Source organism: Myxocyprinus asiaticus, chromosome 31 (assembly GCF_019703515.2).
Source record: "Myxocyprinus asiaticus isolate MX2 ecotype Aquarium Trade chromosome 31, UBuf_Myxa_2, whole genome shotgun sequence".
In the NCBI taxonomy this organism is placed as follows: domain Eukaryota; kingdom Metazoa; phylum Chordata; class Actinopteri; order Cypriniformes; family Catostomidae; genus Myxocyprinus; species Myxocyprinus asiaticus.
In genome coordinates, this window is record NC_059374.1 from 20,028,064 (window position 1) to 20,053,615 (window position 25,552).

The 25,552-nt window shown below is 36.4% G+C and overlaps 2 protein-coding genes across 2 annotated transcripts; both read right to left on the bottom strand.

Moving 5' to 3' along the window:
• Window positions 1-1,667: 1,667 nt before the first annotated feature.
• On the bottom strand, window positions 1,668-13,208 carry LOC127422128 (transmembrane protease serine 5-like; the record flags this gene model as incomplete). The annotated part of the gene is given in 13 exon segments (XM_051665480.1): window positions 1,668-1,934; window positions 2,046-2,188; window positions 2,317-2,415; window positions 4,363-4,547; window positions 4,883-5,045; window positions 5,137-5,180; window positions 5,292-5,405; window positions 7,981-8,116; window positions 10,423-10,536; window positions 10,632-10,730; window positions 11,035-11,181; window positions 13,009-13,105; window positions 13,107-13,208. Coding segments are annotated over 13 exon segments (1,608 nt in total), but the record flags the coding sequence as incomplete, so codon positions are not given.
• Window positions 13,209-16,198: 2,990 nt separating this feature from the next.
• Window positions 16,199-24,332, bottom strand: LOC127422129 (nuclear factor 7, brain-like). The gene is made up of 5 exons (XM_051665481.1): window positions 23,913-24,332; window positions 19,509-19,698; window positions 17,887-17,956; window positions 17,190-17,215; window positions 16,199-17,041 (listed from the first exon to the last, which is right to left on the bottom strand). Exons 1-5 carry the CDS (start codon window positions 24,330-24,332, stop codon window positions 16,467-16,469), a joined length of 1,281 nt encoding a protein of 426 aa, XP_051521441.1. The 3' UTR covers window positions 16,199-16,466.
• Between the last annotated feature and the right edge of the window lie 1,220 nt (window positions 24,333-25,552).

Sequence of the window (25,552 nt, forward strand, 5' to 3'; positions counted from 1 at the left end):
TCCATAACGGTGTGGAGCTCTTTGAATGCCTCTGGATTGTAGCCTTGCTCGTCCATTTGTTTGAGGAGCTTAGCTTGGAAAACTTGGAGTACCGTCATCGCATGGAGTGCTGAACCAGTTTGACCTGTTGCTGAGTATGCTCTTCCAGTCAGTGCGGGCATTAGTCGACATGGCTTAGAAAGATGAATGTGGCGTGAGTTACATGCCCTGCTACTCGCCGGGCAGAGATGTGCCGCTACCGCCTCTTTCAGGGGGAGTAGTTGGGCATAACCGTTTTCTTCCCCGTGATCCACATTAGAGAGGATGTAATTGCTGCGCGGGTGAGCTGAATAGGGCGCGTGCCAGGATTTTGACAGTTCGTTCTGAACTTCAGGGAAGAACAGGGCAGATCTATGGGATGCGGTTGCTCGACAGTGTCCAGACTGCAGGAACCATTCATGAAGGTGAGATTGTATAGGTTCCTTTGGAGGAGACCACTCGATATCGAGCTCTTTGACCGCCCTTGAAAGGACGTGAAGCATCTCCTTTTCAGTGGCGTGTATACGCTCCTTGCACTCCCTGGGGGAAGGGCTGGTAGTGTCATCCACTGACCACTCGCTTGATGTAGCGAGAGACATGACCCATCCTCAGCGTCAGAACCGCCGAACGAGACAAGGCCATGCACTCCTGCGGAGGACTGGAGCTCGTCAAGCACATAGTGTATCGGCATAGATTCATTACATGGAGATTGAGGGGCTCGTGGGGCATGTGCCGGCACGAGGACCACCTCAAATTCATCCTACTTGACCTCGCGGCCCCACTATGCCTCCTCGTGTGATCCCTCGGATGTCACAGAAGAGGCGGGTGGGAGGGCGCGGGAGGCTGAATCGTCCATCAGAATGAGGTCGATTCGCCAGCGAAGTGTCTTGAGACTTGTGCCCTTTCTGTCTCCATGAGAACTGATTCTACGCGGCCCAGACAGTGAATTTAGCTCTCATGCTGATCTGACGGTGGGATGTGCCTCTCGCACAAGGAATACTTATGGAACTTATATATATATATATATATATATATATATATATATATATATATATATATATATATATATATATATATATATATATATAACTATTTTACATTTAATTCCAAAGAATGGTACTGTCATACCAATAAAAATCCACAACAGCAATCTCTACTAAATATTTATGTATATTCACATCCAGTAGCCAAATCTTATATGTGATTGTGTCACAAATAGTGCCCAGTTTGACCATAACTGAAAAAGTAACAGCAACAGTCTAGACAGTGAGTCATTTAACATTCCTAAATACTGAATTAAACCAGAGAAAAACAACAAAAAAGTTTTCTTTCTTCTACAATGTACAGTAGTATCTGCAGGATATTAGTTCATTCAGTTTATTTGATTAAAAAACACAGATTATCACATGCTATACATTTTTAATATTTATTATTGATAAGGTAAAATAAAAAAACAACAACTTTTTTAAAAGTAACACAACATAAACATTTACTGTAATATACAAACATCTAAATGTAAAATTTACCTTTAATGATGAGGCTTTTTAAAGCAGTAAAATAAACTAAAATAAAATAACACAGCTTAAAAATACTCAGGATATTCCAACAAGAGAATTCTCCTCTCTTTGTTGTACTCAAACACCAGTCTTTAGTAGCTCTAAAACAGGAAGCCCAAAATAAAGTGAATTATAGAATAATTATAAGCTGTGTTTACCTTTCAAGCATCATTAATAAAGTTGATGATGATAACTTTATTCGCCTACCTCTAAAATCTCATAAATCCACCCTAAAAACTTAGCCACTTTGGTGTAAACACCTGGATGGTTTGGCTCAGCACAGCCTGTTCCCCAGCTAACAACACCCACCAGCCTCCAGACATTCTCATCCTGGCAAACCAGAGGACCTCCACTGTCCCCCTAAGAAAATTAAGATTGAGTACTTCTTCCTCTAACACATATATTAGAAAGAAATATTTTAGTAAGGACATTCTCCACATAAAATGCATTTTGAGTAGTATGGGGGCTCACCTGACACGCATCTACTTTTCCTTCTGTATAACCTGCACAGAGCATTCGAGAGGTGATCTCTCCATTGTACATGCAAGAACTATTGCATTTCTTTGCACTTATCAATGGTACAGGTGCCTCTTTAAGAACCTCTGGTATATGAACTGCAAAAAAGAATGTAAGAATTTACATCTACTGTACTTACAATATGGTTATTTATCCCATGAGTGTTTTTAACACCACTAAATCAAACATATTACATCTGTAAAAAACAACAACAAACAAACAGTACCATCATCAGGCTGTGTATATCCCCAACCAGAGATCCAGCACTGCGTTCCTCCTGGGAGATCATGGTCATACTGCGGTAAACACAATGGTCTGATGGTGTCTAGATATAATTTGAAGAAAGTTGGAAGGTAAATTTTATAAAAAACAAAAGATTCTAGACAATATTTTAGGTCTTAGATCAGGTATTTTGAAACCTGGTAATTGAGCTGTAAGTCAATTAAAAAATGTAGCATAATATGCTGATTAATTAATCAAATTATTTACATTTATCAAGGCCCCCAAATAAAGATAATTCAATATATAATAATACAAATTATCATAAATTAGTGCAGTGAGTCGATTCAAATTTTTAATAGTGATTAATCGCATAATTTTCCATTGTTAATCACGATTAATCACAGATTTTGAAAGTGCTTAAATTTGACTCTATATAACTTATTTTCTTGTCAAAATGCATTTACTTGCTTTTTAGGAAACAATATGTAACAATATCATGCTTTATTAACATTTTCCAAACAAAGCCTTCCAGAGTATAAAGATAGAAATGCACTAAAACAGCACCGATTCAAGTAACATTAAACGTTTCTCTAAGTCTAAGTGGGAGTTTGACTAATTGAAAGAACTAGTCTCCCCATAGGTTGAATATTCATTGCAACTGCCATGTTCATGATTCTCGTCAGGGCGTCAATGTCAGTGTCACCTGTGACTTTGATCTCCACATGAAAGCGGTGCAGACAAAAACGTCTCATTCTGCGTTCTGGTTATAGTTAAGACTTGAAGTACTTCTGTGGTAATTAAAATGTGTCTTACAGAGGCTGCAAAGTACTTGCTTTCTGTCACAAGTCTTGCCTTTCCCATCTCTTTTGTGGAGTGTGCATCAGTGTAATCACTCCAGGTGGACACAGTGTAAAGGTTCTGCTCTAGTCTCACCAGTGTTTTTGCTGGTTTATGCTTTATCTACGGTAAATGTGTTAATCGCAATTAAGAAAAAGTAACACCACATTTTTTTTTTAATTAATCGCATGCGTTAATGCCTTTATTTTGACAGCTCTATTATACATATAATAATTCATATAATTTAAAGACATTACATTATTGAGTCAAATGAGTAAAGCATTGATTAGACAATACAAAACTTGGCTTTAGAAGTTAATATATTGTTTGTTTTATCTCCATATCATTTAACATAAGCCTATCACTTGCCTACAGTCCACAGCAATCCGTTTTGAGTTTGTCAATCTGTCCGAGGTAGACTTACTGTACGAGTTCTTGTGCTAGTCTTCGCAGATGCTTTTGGAGCGTCTCAATTTGGTTGCAATGCGTTTCACTTATTATTGCGTTTTGTGCAATGAACATCATGGGGGGCAGGGGCTGTTAATTTTCTCAGCGCTGGCCAGGATGGACCAATCACAGTCGTTTATTATTACTGGATCAGGATTTTTAAAAATGCTATTATAGATAATGCTGAGGCGGATTTAAAGGGATATAAAACATTTTGAGATTTAAATATGGATGAATGGAGGATTCGGTTTTCAGAGCGTCAAGAGCTCCCTGCAGGAATAAAACTTTGTGTGTCTCAAGACACAGTCAGTGGCTGACAACGTGTGCAATTTCGGTCTGTATAACTGTTACCCACACAAAACTTTTGTATGGATTTAGAAAACCTTAAATATATCACATGAGTCAGTATACGTGGAATCAGTGAGCCACAGAGTTTGAAACTTTGAAAAATGAGTTTCAAGACCCAAGTATTCTTGTCAGCTGTGCTGACTGCCCCCGATGACTGTGACTCACAAAAACATGAAAGTGTTACTTCAAGCTTGAATTGCTCCTTTGTTTGGAAAATTTCTTTTTTTTTTTTTCTTATTTCTTTTTTCTTATATTCTTATTTATTATTAGGGGGCATGATTAGTTGCATTAATTATTTTAAAACATAATTTTTTATACAGTTTATCACATTAAATTAACTCAACTATTTATACGATTACCTAAAGCACTTAAAGTATCATATATACAGAATATTCAATCAACAGAGAGTGTTGGTCACCTGAGAAATTCAAAGGAGTTATTAACTTCACCAAAGCGATATCATTGTCATGAGTCCTGTGATTGTAATTCTTGTTGTAGATGATCCTCTCCACAGCAAAGCCTTGATACTGAGCCAGTTTTGCTGAATTGCGGGTTACAATACCAGCATAAACCACCCAGCTGGATACCTGAGGTAGCCTGTAGCTTCAGAAAGAAAGTAAATCAGATGAAATACGTGCCTAATGTGTTTATAATTAATTTATCTGCAGAGCCCAATGCATAACTGTAGGAAACTATGGTTCTAGTACTAGTGGTATTGTGTATAATGTTGCATTGCCTGTAATCTATTTAGGCCTGTACCATTTGTATCCATTGCACTGTATATTGCCCCACGTTCCAACATTATTTTTTCAGTCTTTTCCCAACATGCACATTGACTGAGTAATCAGTACTATTAAACACTGTACTGTTCTAGTGTAACTGTCACTAACGGTAAATATGAATTGTAAGTCTTGGTTATTCTAAATGTAGAATCTTACTTGTGAACACAGTGAGCAGCTGTAACTATCCACTGGTTGGTGATGATTGATCCTCCACAGGTGTGGCGGTTGCTGTAGTAGAGACTCACTTGCCAGGGCCATCTGCCCAAAGTGGCTTCCACTCCTCCAATAATCCTAGGCAACTTTGCCCTGGTCCCGCACTCTACAATGAAGCAGACCCCCAACGCTCGGCCTCAGACAGAGGGTACTGTATATGTGAATAGTATGTATTATTTCATGACTTTTTTACTTACCAAAACATTTCAGAGCTATAACTTTTCCTGTGCTACAGCTTCCCCTGGAGTAGAAATAAACAACAAACTAAAGTTGTGTCAGTCACTATTCTGGCAACAATTTAAATGATTTGTATTTCAGTCTTTAGACAAAAAAATGTAAAAAATAAAAATACCTGAAACGCCATAAACTCTCCAAGTTGCTTTGGTATTCTGAGGTAATTTGGACAAATCCTTCTGTGTGGTTTGGCCCAATATCAGTCAGATTAACCCCTTTGTGCTTTGATAATCTAAAGAAGAAAAGGAGATCATGGTCCACACTTATCACACAGGAAAACAACATGCTGCTTTCAAATGTTCATGTACCCTGAAAATGTGCATTCTTATAACGTCAATAGAGTGAAAAATATCGAGATATATATTTTTCAGCCACATCGCCCATACCTAGACTGTATTATATTATTTACAACTAAAAGTACATCTTGCTTTTGGAACCACCCTATTGAAATTTAACTTCAACAACACTTCCAACTTCGGCCACTGGCAACAAATGCCATGAAACATATGTAACCTGAGGTTCATTTAATTGTGAGATTTCATGTATAAGAAGACCGTCTAACATTATATATATATTTTTTTCTTGATTAAGAATTACATAATGTTCTTGTTATTGTATTATACTATACCTATAAATCAATACATATTTTTCCCACTGCGACCCACTTTTTTTGAATGCCAGTCATCCATGACCTTAATTAATCTAGTTATGTGTATATGCTTATAATATAGCGGCCTAATATCTATAGCCCAATATTTGTAACCAGAGTAATTTCATAAATACACAAACATTTTCAGTCATTAAGCACACTATTAAGAAAACCTGCCAGGACTGCCGCTCAGAAATGATGATGTCCAGAGATTGAATTGCATTCAGACTAGCACGGTAATGCATGGAGCAAGCACATGCAATGCTATGAAAAGAGATCTTGTCCAAAAAGAACGATTCGTAGGTGTTTGGCAGAATAAATTAATAGGTGCTTAATTAATCTTCTTATGTGTATATGCTTATAATATAGCACCCTAGTGTCTATAGCCCAGTATTTGTAGCCCGAGTAATTTCATAAATACACAAACATTTTCAGTCATTTAACACACTATTACGGGACTGCCATTCTGAAATGATGATGTCCAGATATTGGATTGCATTCTGTCTAGCACGGTAATGCATGAAGCTAGCGCATGCAATGCTATGCAAAGAGACCTTGTCCAAAAAGAACGATTCGTAGCATTGATGGATTATTGAGATTGGACAGCTAATAATTAAGGTCAGATAAATGCAGCCTCTTACTTACGGTCGTTTACATAAACCTGGAGATATTAACACGATTCTGCAAAAGAGGTCACTCTTGCCCCAAACATTGCAAATATACAGTTCTATCCTTCTAATTGGTAATTTGTTCTCATGACAGAAAAGATCTCACGACCCAGCAGACAATGATCCGTGGGTCGTGACCCAGTGGTTTGGAAACCCTGAGATAAAGTACCACAGACATTCTGTCACCTTAAGACAGGGACGGAATGGGAAGAAAATTCGGGCCGGGATTTTACATAGAAACTGTCCCAAAAGTTGTTGAGCGGGGGGGTTGTGGCACGTTCTGCATAATGCGGCAGCCCATGTGGCCCCATTTCGCGGCCGGCACACCAGGGAAAGTCCCGGTTCTCCCAATGGCCAGTCCGCCACTGCCTTAAGATAAGACAAAGCATAAGATTTCATTCTTACTGGCACCTAGTGGCCACGGATGGTACCACATGCTCATTGTTAGCTAGCAAGAAAAAAATTGTGTTGCCATTTGAGGAGAAAAACAATTGGAAAAAAAAAATCTGAGAGAAAAAAAAAATCAGAGAGAGAAAATTATAATTCTGGAGAGAAAAAAAAATACAAAATTCAGAGAGAGAAAAAAATTGCTAGAGAAAAATACAAATGAAAGATTGTAGGACATAAGTTCAGAAAGACATCTAAAAAATGTTTTCACCTTGCAGTTCAGGTCTTCCATACATTCTAATTTCAGTAAGCACATACTGATATATGCAGCAGAGGTTCTGACCCCCATAATTAGTCCATATGACATGTAAGCTATATTAGTCTTCTAAAATTATACAATAGATTTGTGTGAGGAACAGACTGAAACCTATGTTATTTACTGAAAATCTTTCCCTCCACCACAGCTCTGTTATGCACATTCAAACATGCCACCTTCAAAACACGTTGGTTCCTAATGTGTGTAGTGACCAATAATGATGCAACACATTTGAATGCCTTCAATTGAATGTAAGCACGAATATGATTTCATAGCTACGGTGGAGAGCTTGATTTCCAGCAAACAATGAGTCAGATTTCTGTCTGTTCCTCACACAAAGCTATTATATATTGCTTCAGAAGACTTGGAATATAGTACACAAGTCATATTGAACACTTTTATGGTATGTTCATAGTGCTTTTTTGTCATTTTTGGAGCATGACATCTCCATCCACTTTTGTTGTATAGAAAAGAGCAGCTCTTTTAGATTTTGTAAACTATCTCCTGTTGTGTTCCATGGAGAAATTAAAATCATACATGTTTTGGGTGATATGAGTGTGCTGACATGAAGACAGAATTTTCCTTTTTTCCTTTAATTCCTCCAAATGCCTGTATGCTGCACACGTCAAGCTTTGAATTATAAATGAATGTGACTTCAAAGTGCATTTCAACACTGCTGTCACTCTATGAATAGTTGACCTACAGAAAACAGCCACAGCTGGTACTCAAGTAAAAGGTGCTGAGAGCTGCAAGTGTGTATGTGTGATTCGGCTGTCAGCATGCTCACCTCAGATAGCCCAGCTGTCGACATACAAGCGTTCCCAGAGAAGAGTTCCACCTCTCGTAACACACGGGCAGCCACGTCTGTAGCTTCTCCAGCTGGATCTCCAAGAGAGAGTTCTCCGCACTGATTCTGTAAAACACTGAGCCCCATTCAGTCAATATATCTTCTCATCAACATAGCACAGTGGACAGAATTGTTGGATATGGTTTCTGGGATTTGGTATTGTAAATGAATTTATGTATAGGATATGTTTCAAGTTGATGTGTTGTCCTCAAAGTGAAAAACAGAGTCCAAAAGTCTGAGACCTCTATTGAAAATGCTTCTATTTTATTTATTTATTTTATTATGTGTGTCCCCCATTTACTTCAATGACAGTATGCACTATATTGAGCACTGTTATCCAAACATAAATTGAGTATGTTTCAATTTATTTTTTTATTTTTTATTTTCCAAAATCATTAAACTTTCTGTTTATTTCCAAATTTAAATTTAATTTTGAATTCCAGATTTTCAATGTGGTTTTAGACTTTTGGACCCCACTGCATACAGTGCCACTTGTGAAAAAGCTGTTATTATTTTTTTTTTTTCTAATTTTAAACAGTATATATATATATATATATATATATATATATATATATATATATACATAATTCATGTGATTATCTAATCAGCCAATCGTGTGGCAGCAGTGCAATGCATAAAATCAGGCAGCTACAGGTCAGGAGCTTCAGATCACATCAACCATCAGAATGGGGAAAAAAATGTGATCTCATTTATTTCGACAGTGGCATGATTGTTGGTGCCAGACAGGCTGGTTTGAGTATTTCTGTAACTACTGATCTCCTAAGCTACAGTAACTCAGATAACCACTCTGTACAACTGTTGAGAGCAGAATTGCATCTCAAAATACACAACATGTCGAACCTTGAGGTGGATGGGCTACAACAGCAGAAGACCACGTCGGGCACTTTATTAGGACCATAATGTTCCTAATAAAGTGCTACGTAAGTGTATATATTCATAACAAATTATATTATCAGCATAAGAATTTGAATGAAAAGGTGAATTGAATAACTGGATTAGATTTCAACATTTCTGATGTTTCAGCATCATGTGTGTGTCAATGGAAGCATGGAAAACTGAGCTTTCATACAAGTTCTGGTCATTTCAAGACTGGACTACTGTAATGCTTTGTTGGCTGGCCTCCCAGCTAACACAATTAAGCCACTGCAGATGGTCCAGAATGCAGCAGCGTGGCTGGTCTTCAATCAGCCAAAAAGGGCTCATGTCACTCCACTCTTGATTTCACTCCACTGGCTACCTGTAGCTGCCTGCATCAAATTCAATGCTTTGATTGTGGCATTCAGGACAGCCAATGGAACCGCACTCACTTACTTCAGTTCACTTCTACAGGTCTATGCTCCAACTCGCTCTCTGTGATCTATAAACAAGCAGCGCCTTGTGGTCCCATCACAAAGAGGCTTAAAGTCCATTTCACAATCGTTCACTTTCTCTGTTCCTCTGTGGTGGAATGAGCTTCCAACCTTCACACGATCTCCTGATACCATCTCAACATACAAGAACCAGCTGAAAACACATCTGTTCCGCGAGCACTTAACCAATTCACACTAACTGCACTTACTACTGAACATGCACTTACTGTACCAAAAAATAAATATATTTCTTTGTCTTTTGCTTCTGTGCTAGCACCTATATTACTCCAGCCACCTTGAAAATTTGGCAGCACAACACTGAACATTGTATAACAAATTGCTTGCTATGTTCCTCATTTGTCACTTTGGATAAAAGTGTCTGCTAAATGTAAATGTAAGTTAGCATGGTCAATGTCACACATTTTCTTATTTTATTAGTAACCTAGAAATGACCCTGATGCTGAAAAAACAAAACAAAAACATCTTAAATCAGCTTAAGATGGTTTGCTGGTCTTCACTGGTTTACGTTGGTCTCCCAGCCCACAGACCATCTGACCAGACCAAATCTTAGGCTGGTTAAAGAAGTTTTTGTTTTGTTTTTCAGCATGGAATGCAAATTTTGTAATTTATTTATTTATTTATTTTTTGGCATAACATTACCTTATTTTAAAAAGTTCCAAAATTCCAAAACTTTTTGTGTATTTCCAGGTATAAATTCGATATTGAAACCCATATTTTCAATGTGGTCTCAGACTTTACCGCACTGTATATTTGTGATAGAGAATTTTTTTTTTTTTTTGCATAGCCCACTTACTATTACTTACCTTCCCTTTAGTTTGCTTCTCTTGTTTATGTGTTCATTACAGCTCTCTGGTAAGCATGTTAGATTAGCCATTGTTTATGTCACTTTGCTTGTAGTGCCGGTCGGCACTGTGTTAGGATGAATGTCCACTGTGCTGTGTTTACCTGCTGGATCTCTATTGCTTTATATAGCACACACAAAACCAAATACCTTTCCTGGGGTCTGTCACAGAAATATCCTCAGTTATGTTGCAGAAGGATGTGTCTTTTGTGTCTCCTAGGCTTGCAGGGCTCTGAGCTGAGTTAGGTCTTAAGAGAAGTTTCACTGGACAAAGACATTAAAGTTCAGTTGATTGGTCTTAATATCTGCACCATATGTGTACAACATTTCAAAAACTTTTGAATTATTCGGTGCATTACCTATAAACCAAACTCCAACAACAACACCTCCCAGCAGACAGAGTACACACAGAGCAGCTAACACTCTCACCAGTTTGTGGGTCGACACTTTGCCAGACACTAAATGACAGTAGTGCACTCAAATATTAGTTAAGCACATCATGGAAATCTGAATTACATTTAAAGCACAACGAAATTGCTCATTGAATGTCCATAAAGCTAACTGAAATCCATGCAGTCATGTATAATATTATTTTCAGGTCAAGCTCGTAAACAAGAAAAATGGAAACAGTGATTTTTGTTTTTTGTTTTAATAAAATAATTTAAAATTTTGATTTTTAAATCTTACTTTAACCCTTGGCAATCACATGGTCCTTTTAAGGGAGCAGATGTCTGCTCAAATTATACTTTGTAATAGACTGGCCTGGGTGGAGAAACTGAAGCTCTCTGATCCAGGTGAGATTACTCTGCCCGGCTTCAACCCTGTCCATCCGCAGCTGTTCTGCATGAAGAGAGTGTCTGACCACCACAGGATTCTCAATCACTGCCACAGCATCTCTACTGAGACTCTGTAATATAAGCACTGACATGATCAACCCCACTATCACATCCATCACAATAAACCATATTTAGTTTACTCCTCTGATGTAATGCAGTTAATGAATTAATAGGATACTCGTACTAATACTTCTTACTACCTGCATGAGAAACATACTCTGTATGTTGTATCCTTCTCAGGTATTCCAAAAATGTTTTTAGAATACCTAATTTCAAATGGATTTATGTTTGCACACTGTTTACTGTATCATACTGTACATTATTGCAAAAAAATAGCAGACTCTGAGCATATGGCAAGGTTTGTCAAGTGTTATGTTGTGAATTCCTTTTGCTGATCATGTGATCTTCCAACCCACTGAGTCAGTTAGAAAATAATAGAATAAAATATATATTGATATATTTAGTTGTTTTATTTGTCATATATCAAAGAGAAAATGCAACAAATCAGGACAAATCTAGAACAGGATTCAGTACTTTCACACTAAAATTTCATGAGATGCTGGCTGTCAAACACATACAGTATTGAGCAACACATAAGATAGACATAAATATTTTTGCAGGCACTTAATGAGTCTAAATAGACAATCAACTTACATAATTTCAGTAGTACACCCAAATGACAATAGTCATATCATACTGTTCATTTGTTGTACTTGCTATAGTTTACTTCCATGTTGTTTCTTCATCAAATAGCAATGTCAGATGTAAATCAAGTCAATCATTGAAACAACAGTGCCACCTTAAGTAAGAAATAACATGTATAATATGCATGTGTACATGCATATGGAATACTGATAAATCACCATTGTTGCAACGTGATATAGTATTTATTTGTATGAATATAATACTAATTTCTCTTGTATAAAACAGAGAAATAGATATCCTGTGATAGTAAACTTATATAGATATTAAATAATCATAAAAATATAATTTATGGAAGTGCAAAAAACGAAAACAACACCATTACATACCTAGGGTCTCTTATGACCCTATACACTTTTGGTACTAGTCATTATAAAAGTTATTTATTTATTTATTTTTTGCTATTTTACATTTTTTTGTGTGTAACACTATTTATAAGAGAAAGAGTGAGGAATACTAAAGAGGTGTAGGCACACAAAATTATTATAATTTTTTTTTAATTTGATGAGTTACAGGGGGTGGAATGAGGTCCTGGGTCATTAAAGACAGTTTGCGATTAAGGGTTAAACAAACATTCAAATGAACAAGAAAACAAATAAACACATAACAAAGCATCGGAAACATATGAAACATTCATATTAAAAAGACAATTTCCTTGCTTTGTTTTCTTATTTGTGTAAAGCTGGAAATTGGTGAGACATGTAAGGTCTATGCAAAGTGTATATTTATAGGCAACAAAACATGTTAAAATGTTAAAAACTGTTTATCACCGTAGTGTTGGGCCAAATAGCTTTGTAAAATTAAATTCATTTAATTAACAGTAAAATTGTGTAATATGTGGCCTGAAATAATCCAGTAAACAATAGGCATATCCATTTCAATGTAAATGGTGCAGTTATCATGAAACACAAACAGTTTCTCTTCAGTTTGTTGACAAACACAAAAGACGTTTTCTGACATCACTGCCTAATATGCTAAAACTGATGAGCTTTAGTGACCTTTAACTAGCATTTTATGAAGTCTTTTAGATTTAATAGTGTTCTCAACCTAACATACATTACACATTCTCAAATTGACTGAAAATTTAATGCAGTGGTGGTCTAAATCTTGCCAAAAAAAAAAAAAAAAAACATCTTGCAAAAAATAAGAGCTTACTCTCAGATATGCCTCTGAATTTGAGCACCCTGGTACTCACCATGTTTTCCTCGCTCAGATCCAGGAGTCTCCTGGCCGCAGCTGGACTCCCTCATCAACTCACCTCCATCACAGCAGAGATGCTTCACACCAGCAGCTGTCCACCATGAGACCATTGAGCAGAATGCAACTCTGGATTTTCACTTCACAAAGAGACAATGAGGTCAGCAGCGGAGCAAAGAATGAACCCGTTGTTTTTCCAGTGGTTCATGGGGCCTGTCCTGACAGCGTAAACCAGCCCTTTGTAGGGCCAAACATCTCCAAAGATATTCCCCTGTCACTGATAGGATACAGGCCGCTTAGCACCTCCCTTACCTGTTCCAGCAGAGTGTCCAACTTGCTGTTTATTACCTGACAGTTCGCAGCTTCTGAGAAAAAGTTTGTGATTATAATATGTTGAAAAGTCTCATATCAGAGTAGGAATTTCCAAACAACAGATACATGGAGAGCATGTGTGCTACTGTACTGTACAGTATCAGTGCTCACCTGGTACAGAGTAACAATTGCTGTCTCTTTGTTTGAGGTTTCACTGTGAATTTTCAACAGCTAAGATTTTTAGATGTTCCACTGGAATTGTCTGTATGCAAAGGAAGTTTTTTTTACTGTAAGTTTACAATTGAATCCAGGCCTAAATTAATTTTTAAGAAATGATCTGGTTACAAATGATGAACTTTATCATGAAGAGTGTGGGGAAATTCCGAAACCTTACAGAAACCAACATTATATTGTTCACAAAACAATTCCCCCAAACTTGTGTCATGCATGCTTATGCATTAATAACCTGATTATTTCATAATTACTTTCAACTAACAGGATTTGTATGCACATGTTTAAATGATGAGTGTACAATCTTTGTCAGTGATCCTGTTATGTAAATTAATACAGGTCTTTATTCATTTATCCTAATGTGAACCAGTAAAATAAAAAACTTTATATGTAATTTAACTTTCACAGTTAAAGAGTGGAGATAAAAAAAAATATCTAACTTTTAATATATAACTTTTTTTTATATTGAGTACAATTTAAAAAGCAGATTTTCACATCTGGACAAGAATTGCTAAAGGACAAAATATTCAGTATTGTCAACAATAACAAATACATATTTCCCATTTTCCCATTTTCAGACTGACAGTACTGAAACTAGCTTTATTGTCATTTTGTATTTTATATTCATTCAGCGTGTAAATTCATTCATTATATCTGACATGCAAGATGATCAGTGGTGCTATATTTTTTTTACCTTTTTTTAATCATTATCAGGGCTGAAAAATGGATAAAGTTTCTCAGTGAACGACTGACTGGTAAAAGAGTAGATATGAAACCTGAATTTCACATCATAAAAGGGGACCCGACCATCTTCAAACTCCACAAACACACCCACCACCTGCGGCTTCACTCTCAGAGAGAAAGAGACAACTTGACTGGCATGAGCCTTGTTTTCATTCCCATTCCTTTTTCTTTCTTTTGCTGAACACAAATTAAGATTTTTAGAAGAATAGTTCAGCTCTGTAGTCCTCACAATGCAAGTGAATGGGTACTAAAATCTTAAAGCTCCTAAAAGCACATACAGCCTTCATAAAAGTAATCTACATGACTCCAGTGGATTAATTCATGTTTTCTGAAGCTAAAAGCTAGGTGTGTGTAAGAAAAACATACATTTTTAAAACTTTTTTAACATAAATCTTCATTTCCGGCCAGCTGTCATATGCACGTTCATGAGAGGGTCGAGTTCACGCTGCCTCTCGCGTGACATAAATGTCAAAGTGTTGCCTTCACCTCTAGCTTCCAGTTGGTCATACATCGTGGTAACTTGTCATTCTACTGTTTGGATATAGATTTATCTTCAATGCAGATAATGTGCATGTTTTTTTTTTTTTTTTTTTGTCACTGTAAATGTTCGTTTTCTGACACCAGCAGAGGTAAATTGGACCTGGCAGATCACATTCAGACAGCTATGACACACTGCACTTTTTTATAATACAAGCGCTTCATTGTTATACATGTAACTCTGGTTAATTTTTAGGTTTCAACTCATTAATAATTTGGTTTGAAAGGTGTAGTTGACATGAAATTTCAAACAGGACAGCTCGTATACAATGCAATTACATGCAAGTTCATTACATAAAGGAAATTACATTTACTTTTTAAAATTAATTTGTCACGCCACATTTTTAAGAGGCTTAAATGTGATTAAAATAGTTCTAAATGCAATTGCAATTGCAATAAAATGTACATGTTCGGGATTGATGTTTAACACTCAAAAAATCTGCTCATCTGTACAATAACACGATGAGTGAATGACACGAGAAGATGGTCAGAGGAGCCTTACAGAGATATTTTTAATGACTTTGTGTTGTCTCTTGGAGTTTCGTGAGCACAGAGGCACACATCAGTATGTCCACAGCGTGGAGGTAGGATCTTTATTTATGAATGAAATACTCTTGTTTTAAAATCTCCCCACTCTGCTTCCAGTTGTTATGACATCCCCTGAACACTTTAAAATAGTCATGATAACTTCTGACAACTCTATAGCCTGTAAATCCACTTCGCTAGCTATTTACACACTGACATCAACACCACAGAAATCTATATAGAATACGTTAGACCGGAAGATCAAAGACAAAATTGTTAAGATGGCTTAAGATAAGTACGATCTTAACGGTAGTTCATTTAGGTCAAAATACATGAGATTAAGCGTTGTGAAAATTCCATATCAGCAATCACTGACAGTCGCATTCGGACGGGATTAGATTTCTTAGAGAACCCTTGAGTTTGGCGAAAAACAGTAGGTAATTTTCTCTAGAATTTTTACAGAGGTTGTGTGAGAAAAACACAGACTTGACAGATTCGGACAGGATTAGAATCACAAAGTACATCTGTGAAACACAAATTTCCCTAACTACCTCAGGGAAAACTAGTCCTGTCTGAATAGGGCTTAAGATGCAACACACACAAAGCTCATAGAGAATATCAGAGAATCACAGTTTTGTGACACTTATTGGTTGACTTCTTGCTCTCAGAGGCTGATCTGGCAGCCATCATAATCTTTATGACAATAATACAAAGCATTATGATGAATAATATCTGTAGACTCAGAGCCCTTGTGTCTGCCAGCAAGTTTACCCGTAACAATATCTCCACACAACATATGAATGCAGGCCACCAGGAGGCATATTAGCAAGAAAGTCTGTGAGAACATACAGTGGTATTACACAACTGACACCCCATATTAAGAGAAGCCCAATGAAGGTGTTTTTGGGGGGTGGAGATGCTGGCATGTCTTACATGCATATATATATATATACACATACACATCATATTATGTACAATAAAATATATAGCACATTTCCTATGCTGGAAAACAAACACTAAAAGAAAAAAATTATTGACGTCATTCTCATTGAATGAAAACAACAAACACATGTTTATTATTTTCATCAACACAACAAACGTAGCATTATTTCAGTAGTGCACTTCATATTTAGGGTCTGAAGTCATTGCTTGTACTTGAGTGATAATCAGTGGAGTTGCATTTTTACCTTTATTACTATTACCAGGGCTAAAATATGGATAGAGTTCCTCAGTGAAAGACTGACTGGTGAAAGAGTAGATATGAAACCTGGACTCCACATCATAAAAGGAGACCAGACCCTCCTCATTATCCACAAACACACCCACCACCTTCGGCTTCACTCTCACAGACAGAGAGAGTGTGGAAGACTCAGATGCCTGGTACTGACTCCCATTCCGTAGAGCTACACTCCAGTATCCATTCTGAGGAGTCGCTGTGATCTTTCCCTTCCTGTTAACAGATTCTCTGGCCACTCCTAAATCCCATTCAGTCTTCCCCTTCACCTGCACCTCAAAATAAAATCTCCCTGAGGAGTAATCCTCTTTTGCCAGCACACAAAGACAAGTGTCAAATCTCTTTGGGTTATCTGAGGGTTTCTGATTAATGTCTCCATCTCTCACTTGTTTTCCATCACCAGACAGGATGAGATAGGGAGAAGCTGTGTCAGAATCCAGAGTCAAATCCACTGAGAGAGACATCAGACAAAATAAATCAACTTCAGAATATTTAATATCTTAATATCTAAAATATATTGTGTTTACATTTTACTATATAAATAATGAATATATTATTATTTGAAAATCTGAGCGAACAGTGCACATCACAAATTATACCTGCATATTGCTGCGTTTCTTCAGCACTGTGGAGAAAAATGACAATAAAAGTTGATGAGTTGTGTGTGTCGCTGCTGATATTCCTTATTGCTGCACTAAATTACTGATATTGGTGGTAAATTTGCATATCTGAGGTCAGAGCAAACATTGGGTAACACGTTACATTAACATTCCCATTTAAAGGGTTTATAAAGGGGTTCATTAATGATTTATAACTCATCTACAAATGCATTATAAACAATTTATGTGCAGTTATAACAGCATGAATAAAAAGGGCGACTTTCATGGAATACCTGCCAAATAGTGAGCCAATTTTAACCCACATGGGTAACACATTATAATAACTACAGGGTATAAAGAATTTGTAAAGCATTAGTTTATAGTCAGTTGATCATTTATAAATTATTGTTCCTACATTAATAAGCTATTAATTATTATCGTTTAATAAGTTCATTTATAGGCAGTTTGATAATGTTTTTTTTTTAACATGAACAAAGCATGAATTCATAGTAAATAAAGAAATTATATATGTAATTAATTGGATTTATATTTAAATGTAATGTAATGTATTTGTTACTGTTTTAGTAACACTTACTATTAAAGCAATTATTACTCAATATATAGGTCGTAATAAAGCATTGACTAATTGCTAACTAAGCATTTTCATGACCTAATCTAAAGTGAGAACTGTATATACCTAATTAAACATTTATCAATGATCCATGACTTTGGAAATAACCATCTCCACAGCATCTCAATCACAAAGGCTCAAAACAGACACTAAAGATAAAAAAACAGGAATATTAGTGAGAGAGGAAAATCCACAGTTTATTAAAAGAGATCTTCTAATTGCTCAAATGCCACTTCAGCATGTTCCATCCTATTAAGCTTTATGAGCAGACTAGTTCTCATTATTGTCAATTAAAATTACTGTTTAATTCAGTTTCACCAGTGGACCTACTATAAATATTTCATTAAATTTAATACGATTCCAGAAGGAAAGTCAAAAAATCCTGCCACTGTCTGTGCACAAACTTTAAATTATATTTTGCCAATTCAGTGTCTATTAAAAGTTTCCTTACTATGCTGCTGAAGCGATGTTGTTACTTTTCTCAGTGCTGGGCCGGATGGAACAATAACAGTAGTTTGGTTACTGAATAGGGCATTTTATGTAATAATTTTCCAGAGATTGCAGGGGTGGATTTGTATCTCAGGTACCAATACTTGTAGTAAAATGATACAAGCACAGTATTTAATGTACAAATGTCTACAGTATGACAAACACGTCCTAAGATTTGAATGCTGATCAGTGAAGAATTCAGCTTTCAGGATTCAGGCCAGGAGGCACCCCCTTCAGAAAGACACATTTGTCTCTCATAGAACATTTTCTGACTGACGGACAAGGAGCGCTTCCCTCGCACCTCAGAAGAACTCTGAGTCTTGTAGTGCAGCCAGTATTCACAATGTTTCGTTTCCTTCATCTCGGGGAACTGAGGTTATGTACGTAACCGAGACGTTCCCTTACAACTCAGTACACTTCATCCCATCACGCCGCACTACACGACATAAACTTCCAGAGAGGAAACATGATGCTGCAGTCCTGCGGGATGGCGAACGACATGAGTATGCCGCAAGTGAGTGACCCTTATGTTGGGCCAGGAGGGGAGCACACAGAATTAATTTATGAACTATAGTCATACAGTATGAATTAACCCCTTCACGAACCCAGTTGTGAAGGGAGTTTATTTATAATGAAAGTGTTTGTGACTTTCAACGGCCTGATGCAGGTGTTTGTGTAAAATTATGGGGAGCCCGTACTTAAGGGGAGGGGCATAAGTATATGTTTGGCAAACAAAATAGCAAGCACTCTTAACAGAGAGGACTTCTGAAAAGAGAGACATTACCTCTAGGTTGCAAAACTTTGCAAATGTGTTTTGATAAGACCATCCTGCTGCAAAACATATGTCTTGTAAAGACACACCGTTCGTCTATGCTCAGGAGGAGGCCATGCCTCTAGTTGAGTGTGCCTTAACACCAATTGGGCATATCTTACCTTGCGACTCGTAAGCCAGGGCAATCGCATCAACGATCCAGTGAGAAAGTCTTTGCTTGGAGATAGACATTCCTTTCGTGCATCCTCAGTAGCACACAAAGAGCTGATCAGACAGTCTTTGTATATATATATATATATATATATATATATATATATATATATATATATATATATATATATATATATATATATACAGTACGTATATATATTTATATTTCACACAATATACAAAATACAATTGCTTTGTAAGGATACACAACACCTGCCGAAGCACTGTGTGGAATCAGGATGCAGAAGCAGCCCGTTCACCAGTGAAGCGTCAAGTGGTGAGGCAGAGTGATGTTCGCCGGAGCACTTTAGAGGAGAAGAGAGTCTTCTCGTTGCCATGAAGATTCTGCCCATTGACTCGTAGTCGACAGCGAAGCAGTAGAGGGCTTCTAGACGAGAAATGAATCGCTGTATTGAAGGAAGAAAATTCTGAGGAATGGTGTTTGTGCACCTGCTTTTATAGCGGACAGGTCGTGTGGAAGGACAACTCCCCATATGCGTTAATACACAATGTCAAGAGAACAGTTTTTAGCCAAAGTTTCAATGAACAAAATTAGATATTTAATACATCAACAACTTATATTACTTCAAAGAAAATTCAAATGTTTAAGTTTGCAAGGCATAGAAAATAGGACAAGATGAAATATTTTTTTTCTTATTCTGCTTTGTTTTCCCAAATTCTGCTTTCCATTCTATTATTTCTGAATTCCATGTTTAAAAGATAATTTTTTAAATCAAAAATATGACTAATCAAATGAATTCATAAAGAGTTCATCAAATGAAATTATTTTATCATACAAAGTGCTTCAATAACATCTTCAATGAATCTAAAACAGTTTTTTTTGTCAAATAACATGAGTACAACAGACAATCACTGTATAAATTAAAAACTTACAGTACATTCAGTACAACAGTATACTTGCTTGTGAAATTTGCTTAAATATAATTATTCCTAATATAATAGTAATTATAATAATATTTATAATAATTATAATAATAATAATTATAATTATTATTATTATTAAAATAAATATTAAATTTTTACTATGCAGTAGTAATATATATATATTTTTTGTCATAATTTCTTCAGTTTCATGCATCCATTTAAACCTAACTTTTATTTTGATGGATCACTGTGTCAGTTTCTGTGTTTGTTTGACGGAAGTTTCACACATCACTTTGAAGTGTGCAATGCAAGAGAACTGGATATTACTTCAATGAAATCGCAGGCTGCTTGTCACATCTAGATGTGTTTTTGTTCATATTTTGTGTTAATGTCTTGACTTGACTACCAAACAACGTTACATTAACAATACCTGACAAAGGATCATGGCAAACATGAGGGAATAAATACATGGACAAGGGTAACAAGACAACCAATGAACAGACAGAACTATAAACAAGATAACAAGACTAATAAACTTAAACCAATGACAAACTAGAACTGATAACGAGTTAACAAGACTATAAACCAATGAAAACAAGACACATGAACATGGAGGGAAACAGGATATCACATGACCAGGAAACACATGACTATAAAACAGGAACTAAACTTCTAAAATAAAAGACATGTAAACAAGAACAAAACACATAAACGTGACATATACCCCCCACAAGGGGCGGCTCCCGACGCCCAAACAAAAACACATGGAGTTCAATAGGGAGCTGGGGGGATATGTCATGTTTAGGCGTGACATATTTTGACAAAAAGTGTATTGGATTTGAATTACTGAGTGCACCTTTAATGGATGGGGATTATTAGGAGGCCATGATGGATTACACCCCTACTCTTTACGAAAAGTGTCCTGGGATTTTTAATGACCACAGAGAGTCAGGACCTTGGTTTAACATCTCATCCGAAGGATGGTGCTTTTTTTACAGTATAGTGTCCCCGTCACTATACTGGGGCATTAGGACCCACACAGACTGCAGGGTGAGCCTCACTAACACCTCTTCCAGCAGCAACCTTAGTTTTCCCCAGGAGGTCTCCCATTCAGGTGCTGACCAGGCTCAACTCTGCTTAGCTTCAGTGGGTAACCAGTCTAGAGCTAAAGGGTGATATAGCTGCTTGGAGGCATAGGGTTCTAATCCACCCATATGCATATTTATATTTTAATTTACAAAGACTGCATCCACACCTCAGTGGATGTATATCTTCAGTGGGGACACATTTGTTTGCATTTTTCTATGGGATTCGACTGGAAAAGAGCGCAAACTGCAGAACACGCAGCAACGAGGAGCTCTCGCTGCCCATTCTCGATTCCTCAAGTACATCACTGCGGCACATATGTTGCTATCTTCTTAATACTGTACAATTAACACTTATGTTGTTTATGAGCATGCCGTTGTTATTTTGCTAGCCATCTTGAACTGATCTTTAACTTTATATGTCGTTCTTTTGATAAACATAGTTAACTGATGAATGTAGTTACACATACTTAGACTATACATAACAGACTGCGCATGTGCGAGAAGTTGACGAAAGAGAGATCCCTTCTAGACGTGACTGGACTGTGGAGCTTCCAGTGGGAAGCAAGAAAAAATTGTGAAAAGACACGCGGTATGCATGAACGAATTAAGTGAAACAGAATACTTTGCAGCATGTTTATTTTTATATGAAAGTGCTCAGATTGTGAAAAAGACTGAAACTGCAATGATGTGTGCAAACCTAACTGCTGTACTGGAAAGAGCAATACTAATGCTACAGTAAAGAAAGGGCAACTTAATTAGAAATGGAAACAACATGGGATGTATATTTATTTAATTACTCTTAATGCATCCTGTAAAAGTTGCAAAACGGTATTTGTTAATTATGTTTTAGATAAACAATGACCTGAATGAAATGTGTTCTGAACTTTATACATTAATTTTTTAAATTTTTTTTAATACTTAGAATAATCTACTATTTATAGTACATATAGGCTTTGCTAATGTAATAATAAAGCCTTAGCATATATACATATCATATATAAATATAAACAAATATAAATATATGTAAAAATAAATAAATAAACATATCTCTTAAAGTGTAGATCTTTGCAGATATTTTGCAGATTAATTGCTCATATTTTCCCTCCGTGAGTTTGTTGCATCTTTATATCTGCAGTGTTTTAATTCCTTCCACAGATTATTCTTGAGAAATAATTTAAAACCCTATGCTTTGACAAGTGCTGTTTCTTCTATCCTTTAAATAAAGTAAGCCTCAAAGACTCAAATAGCCACAAAGTAATATTTTTCATGACTTATTTTCTGCATTATTATCAGGGGTGAGCATTATTCAGCAAGCCGCACCTCAGCTCCCTGCGGAATGAATAAATTATGCAAATGACTATGTACTGCTCATAGCTTTACTGTTTGCCGGTTTTATTTACGCTGTTGTTATTGTATTTGTTGTAACTTGCCGTTATTTGTCATTTTGTAATTATTCAGAGCTCATCTTATACTTAATATTTTGTTTTTGGTTGTCACCATTATCATGAATTGTATGTCAAATAATGACGACCATGCAAGGTACACAGTTAATTTGCACACAAGGATATGCACTCCAGTGTGTATGTAATTTCAAAATAAATGCCATTACATAATTTTACAATGAAAGCTATTATATTGGCTTTACTTTATAGAGTTCGTTGAATACTCGCTAAGTAATGGAGTCCGTGTGGACCTTTTGGAATTCAGGGTGGCACCCTATATTGCCTGTAGCAGGGCCGGTACTTGCTCAGCAGTGGGCCGGCCCAAATTACCCAGCAGCCCACCGTGAAAACATCCGGTGCTCCTGATGGCAAGTCCGCCCCTGTTTATAACCCGATGGTTTTCATTGAAAACTATATTGTAAGTCATTCACGTTGGATCATAATTTCTTTTTTTCTTGTAAGATCTTTGATATTAGGGCAAAAATCATATTCTTGATAATAATTTTTGTATTGTTTTCCTGTAAAAATAACTAAAAATCCTTAAAACATGATCAGTTTGATTGATCTTGTTTTAGAAACAACACTGCATAAGATATTTAGGTTTTTCAGAGAATGTATTTTTAACATGTGTATTTTGTCTTACTGTACTGGCAGAGTTTTTATAGTCAAAACAAATGAAAAAAATCTACCAGTGCTGAAGAAGTAAACCAAAGTATTTTCAACATGTTACTGACCTTGAGCAATCTAACAAAATATGTTATAAATTACATTTTACAGCATGTATTCTGTAATCTTTAGTGGAATACATTTCAAAAGTAACCCTCCCAACCTTGTTGATATCAGTAAACACTGATTTCTTATCCACGTGAGAGCTAACAAACTCATTGACTATTTATACACAGACACTAATTGCAATTTAAAAGCCACAGGTGTGGGAAATTAACCTTTAATTGCCATTTAAACCTGTGTGTGTCACCTTGTGTGTCTGTAACAAGGCCAAATATTCAAGGGTATGTAAACTTTTGATCAGGGCCATTTGGGTGATTTCTGTTACCATTATGATTTAAAAAGGAGCCAAACAACTATGTGATGGTAAATGGCTTCATATGATCACTTTCCTTAAATAAAAGACAGTTTTTTTGCATGATCAGTCATATTTTCAAAATCAATGCCAAAATATCACAATTTCTGCCAGGGTATGCAAACTTTTGAGTACAACTGTATATAGTCCTCAAGATTCTTCACAAGATCAGTCAGTTTGTGTTTCTTTAAATATGGCACTCTCAGATGAGGCTCCAGATGAGTTTCACAGTAAGATGTCTGACACACCAGATACAACTTCAGGGCCTTTATCTTCATTTCATCACAGATGTCACAGAGAACATCAGACTTCTCCTTAAAGATTTGCACAACCTGTCTAAGTGCTGTGTTGATCTTGAGGTTGGGTCTTTTACCAAATGATTCTTTACATAACGGGCAGTTTAAGGCCTTACTTTTTTCCCAACACTGTTTCAGGCAGTTCTTACAGAAGTTGTGGCCACATGGAGTGGTGACTGGATCAATGAACACATCCAGACAGATAGAGCACTGAAGCTCCTCTGACAGGGTACCACTGGAGGATGCCATAGCTGACAAGAAGACAAATCATGCCAAATTATCATGTACATCTAATTTATGTACAAGTACAGAGAATTTTGAGTCAAGAAAAAAGTTTGATTCCTGCAAGAAAGAAGTACTGATCAGTAATTTGATGTGATTTAAAAAATTTAAGACAGAGATTTTGCACATTTTGCTCTTAGTGCATCTTTTCTATGCAATATAGTATAGAAGAGAAAGTGTGAAGTGGCATTATGTGGTCACACACAGATGTCTTTATGAATCAATACACTATCAGAGCTGTTTAAATTTCTTTGGTAAAATTACACAGGGTTGAGGAGTAGCAGAATACATGCTATGAGATTACATATAAAATACAAAATATTTATATAAAATACAAAATATTAGTAACTGTATTCCACTATAGTCACAATTTAAATTGTAGGTAATCAGAATACAGTTACATTCGAACGGTATATTGATTAATGAAGAGATTACTTCGAATTTTATTGTCATTTGTTTCATTTAATGTTTAGACTATTCAGTTGGAAAACATTTATCCATAAATGATGCGATCTGAGGAGTGTTTGAACACAGGTGAAACACTTTCTTACGATGTGTTACATTCATACGAGCAGACAGAGGGCACTTTCACAATGTTATGAGTGAAAAGGTGGATTTGTTGTCATTGAGGAACTTTCCCTTGGGAGCTTAATAGAGAAACTGCAGCATGTTTCTACAGCTTAACAGAACAGTTAGAAATGCTCTGACAGATACAAAATAAATCCAAATATAGCTGCAAGCAGCCACTACAGAACCAAGCCCCCTAAATTTCCTTTTTGGCCTACAGGACCCATAGGACCCAAATAGTGGATATGATTTATATTGCACATGCACACTGGTTTATGAGACAAAGATAAATCAACCCAGATGACCCGCCTAGGTGCGGATTTGAACCCATGACCTTTGTAAAACTTAACACAGTGTGTCACAAGTTGACATGACTTACTGATGGCAATGAGACTCATGGATAGAGTCAACACACAGAACAGTTGGTTATCTTTTGAACTATAGGTGGTGCTGTCTCCAAACTGATCAGGTTTCAGGCCAAAAGGTTCAAACAATACACACAAAAAAAAAAAAAAAAAATGCATTTTTGAACTTGTGGTGGCACTATAGAGTTTGTCCTAAAGACCCCTAATTGTTCTGGTGGCCCTTGATGCACACCTCCATCCATGTACCAAATTTCA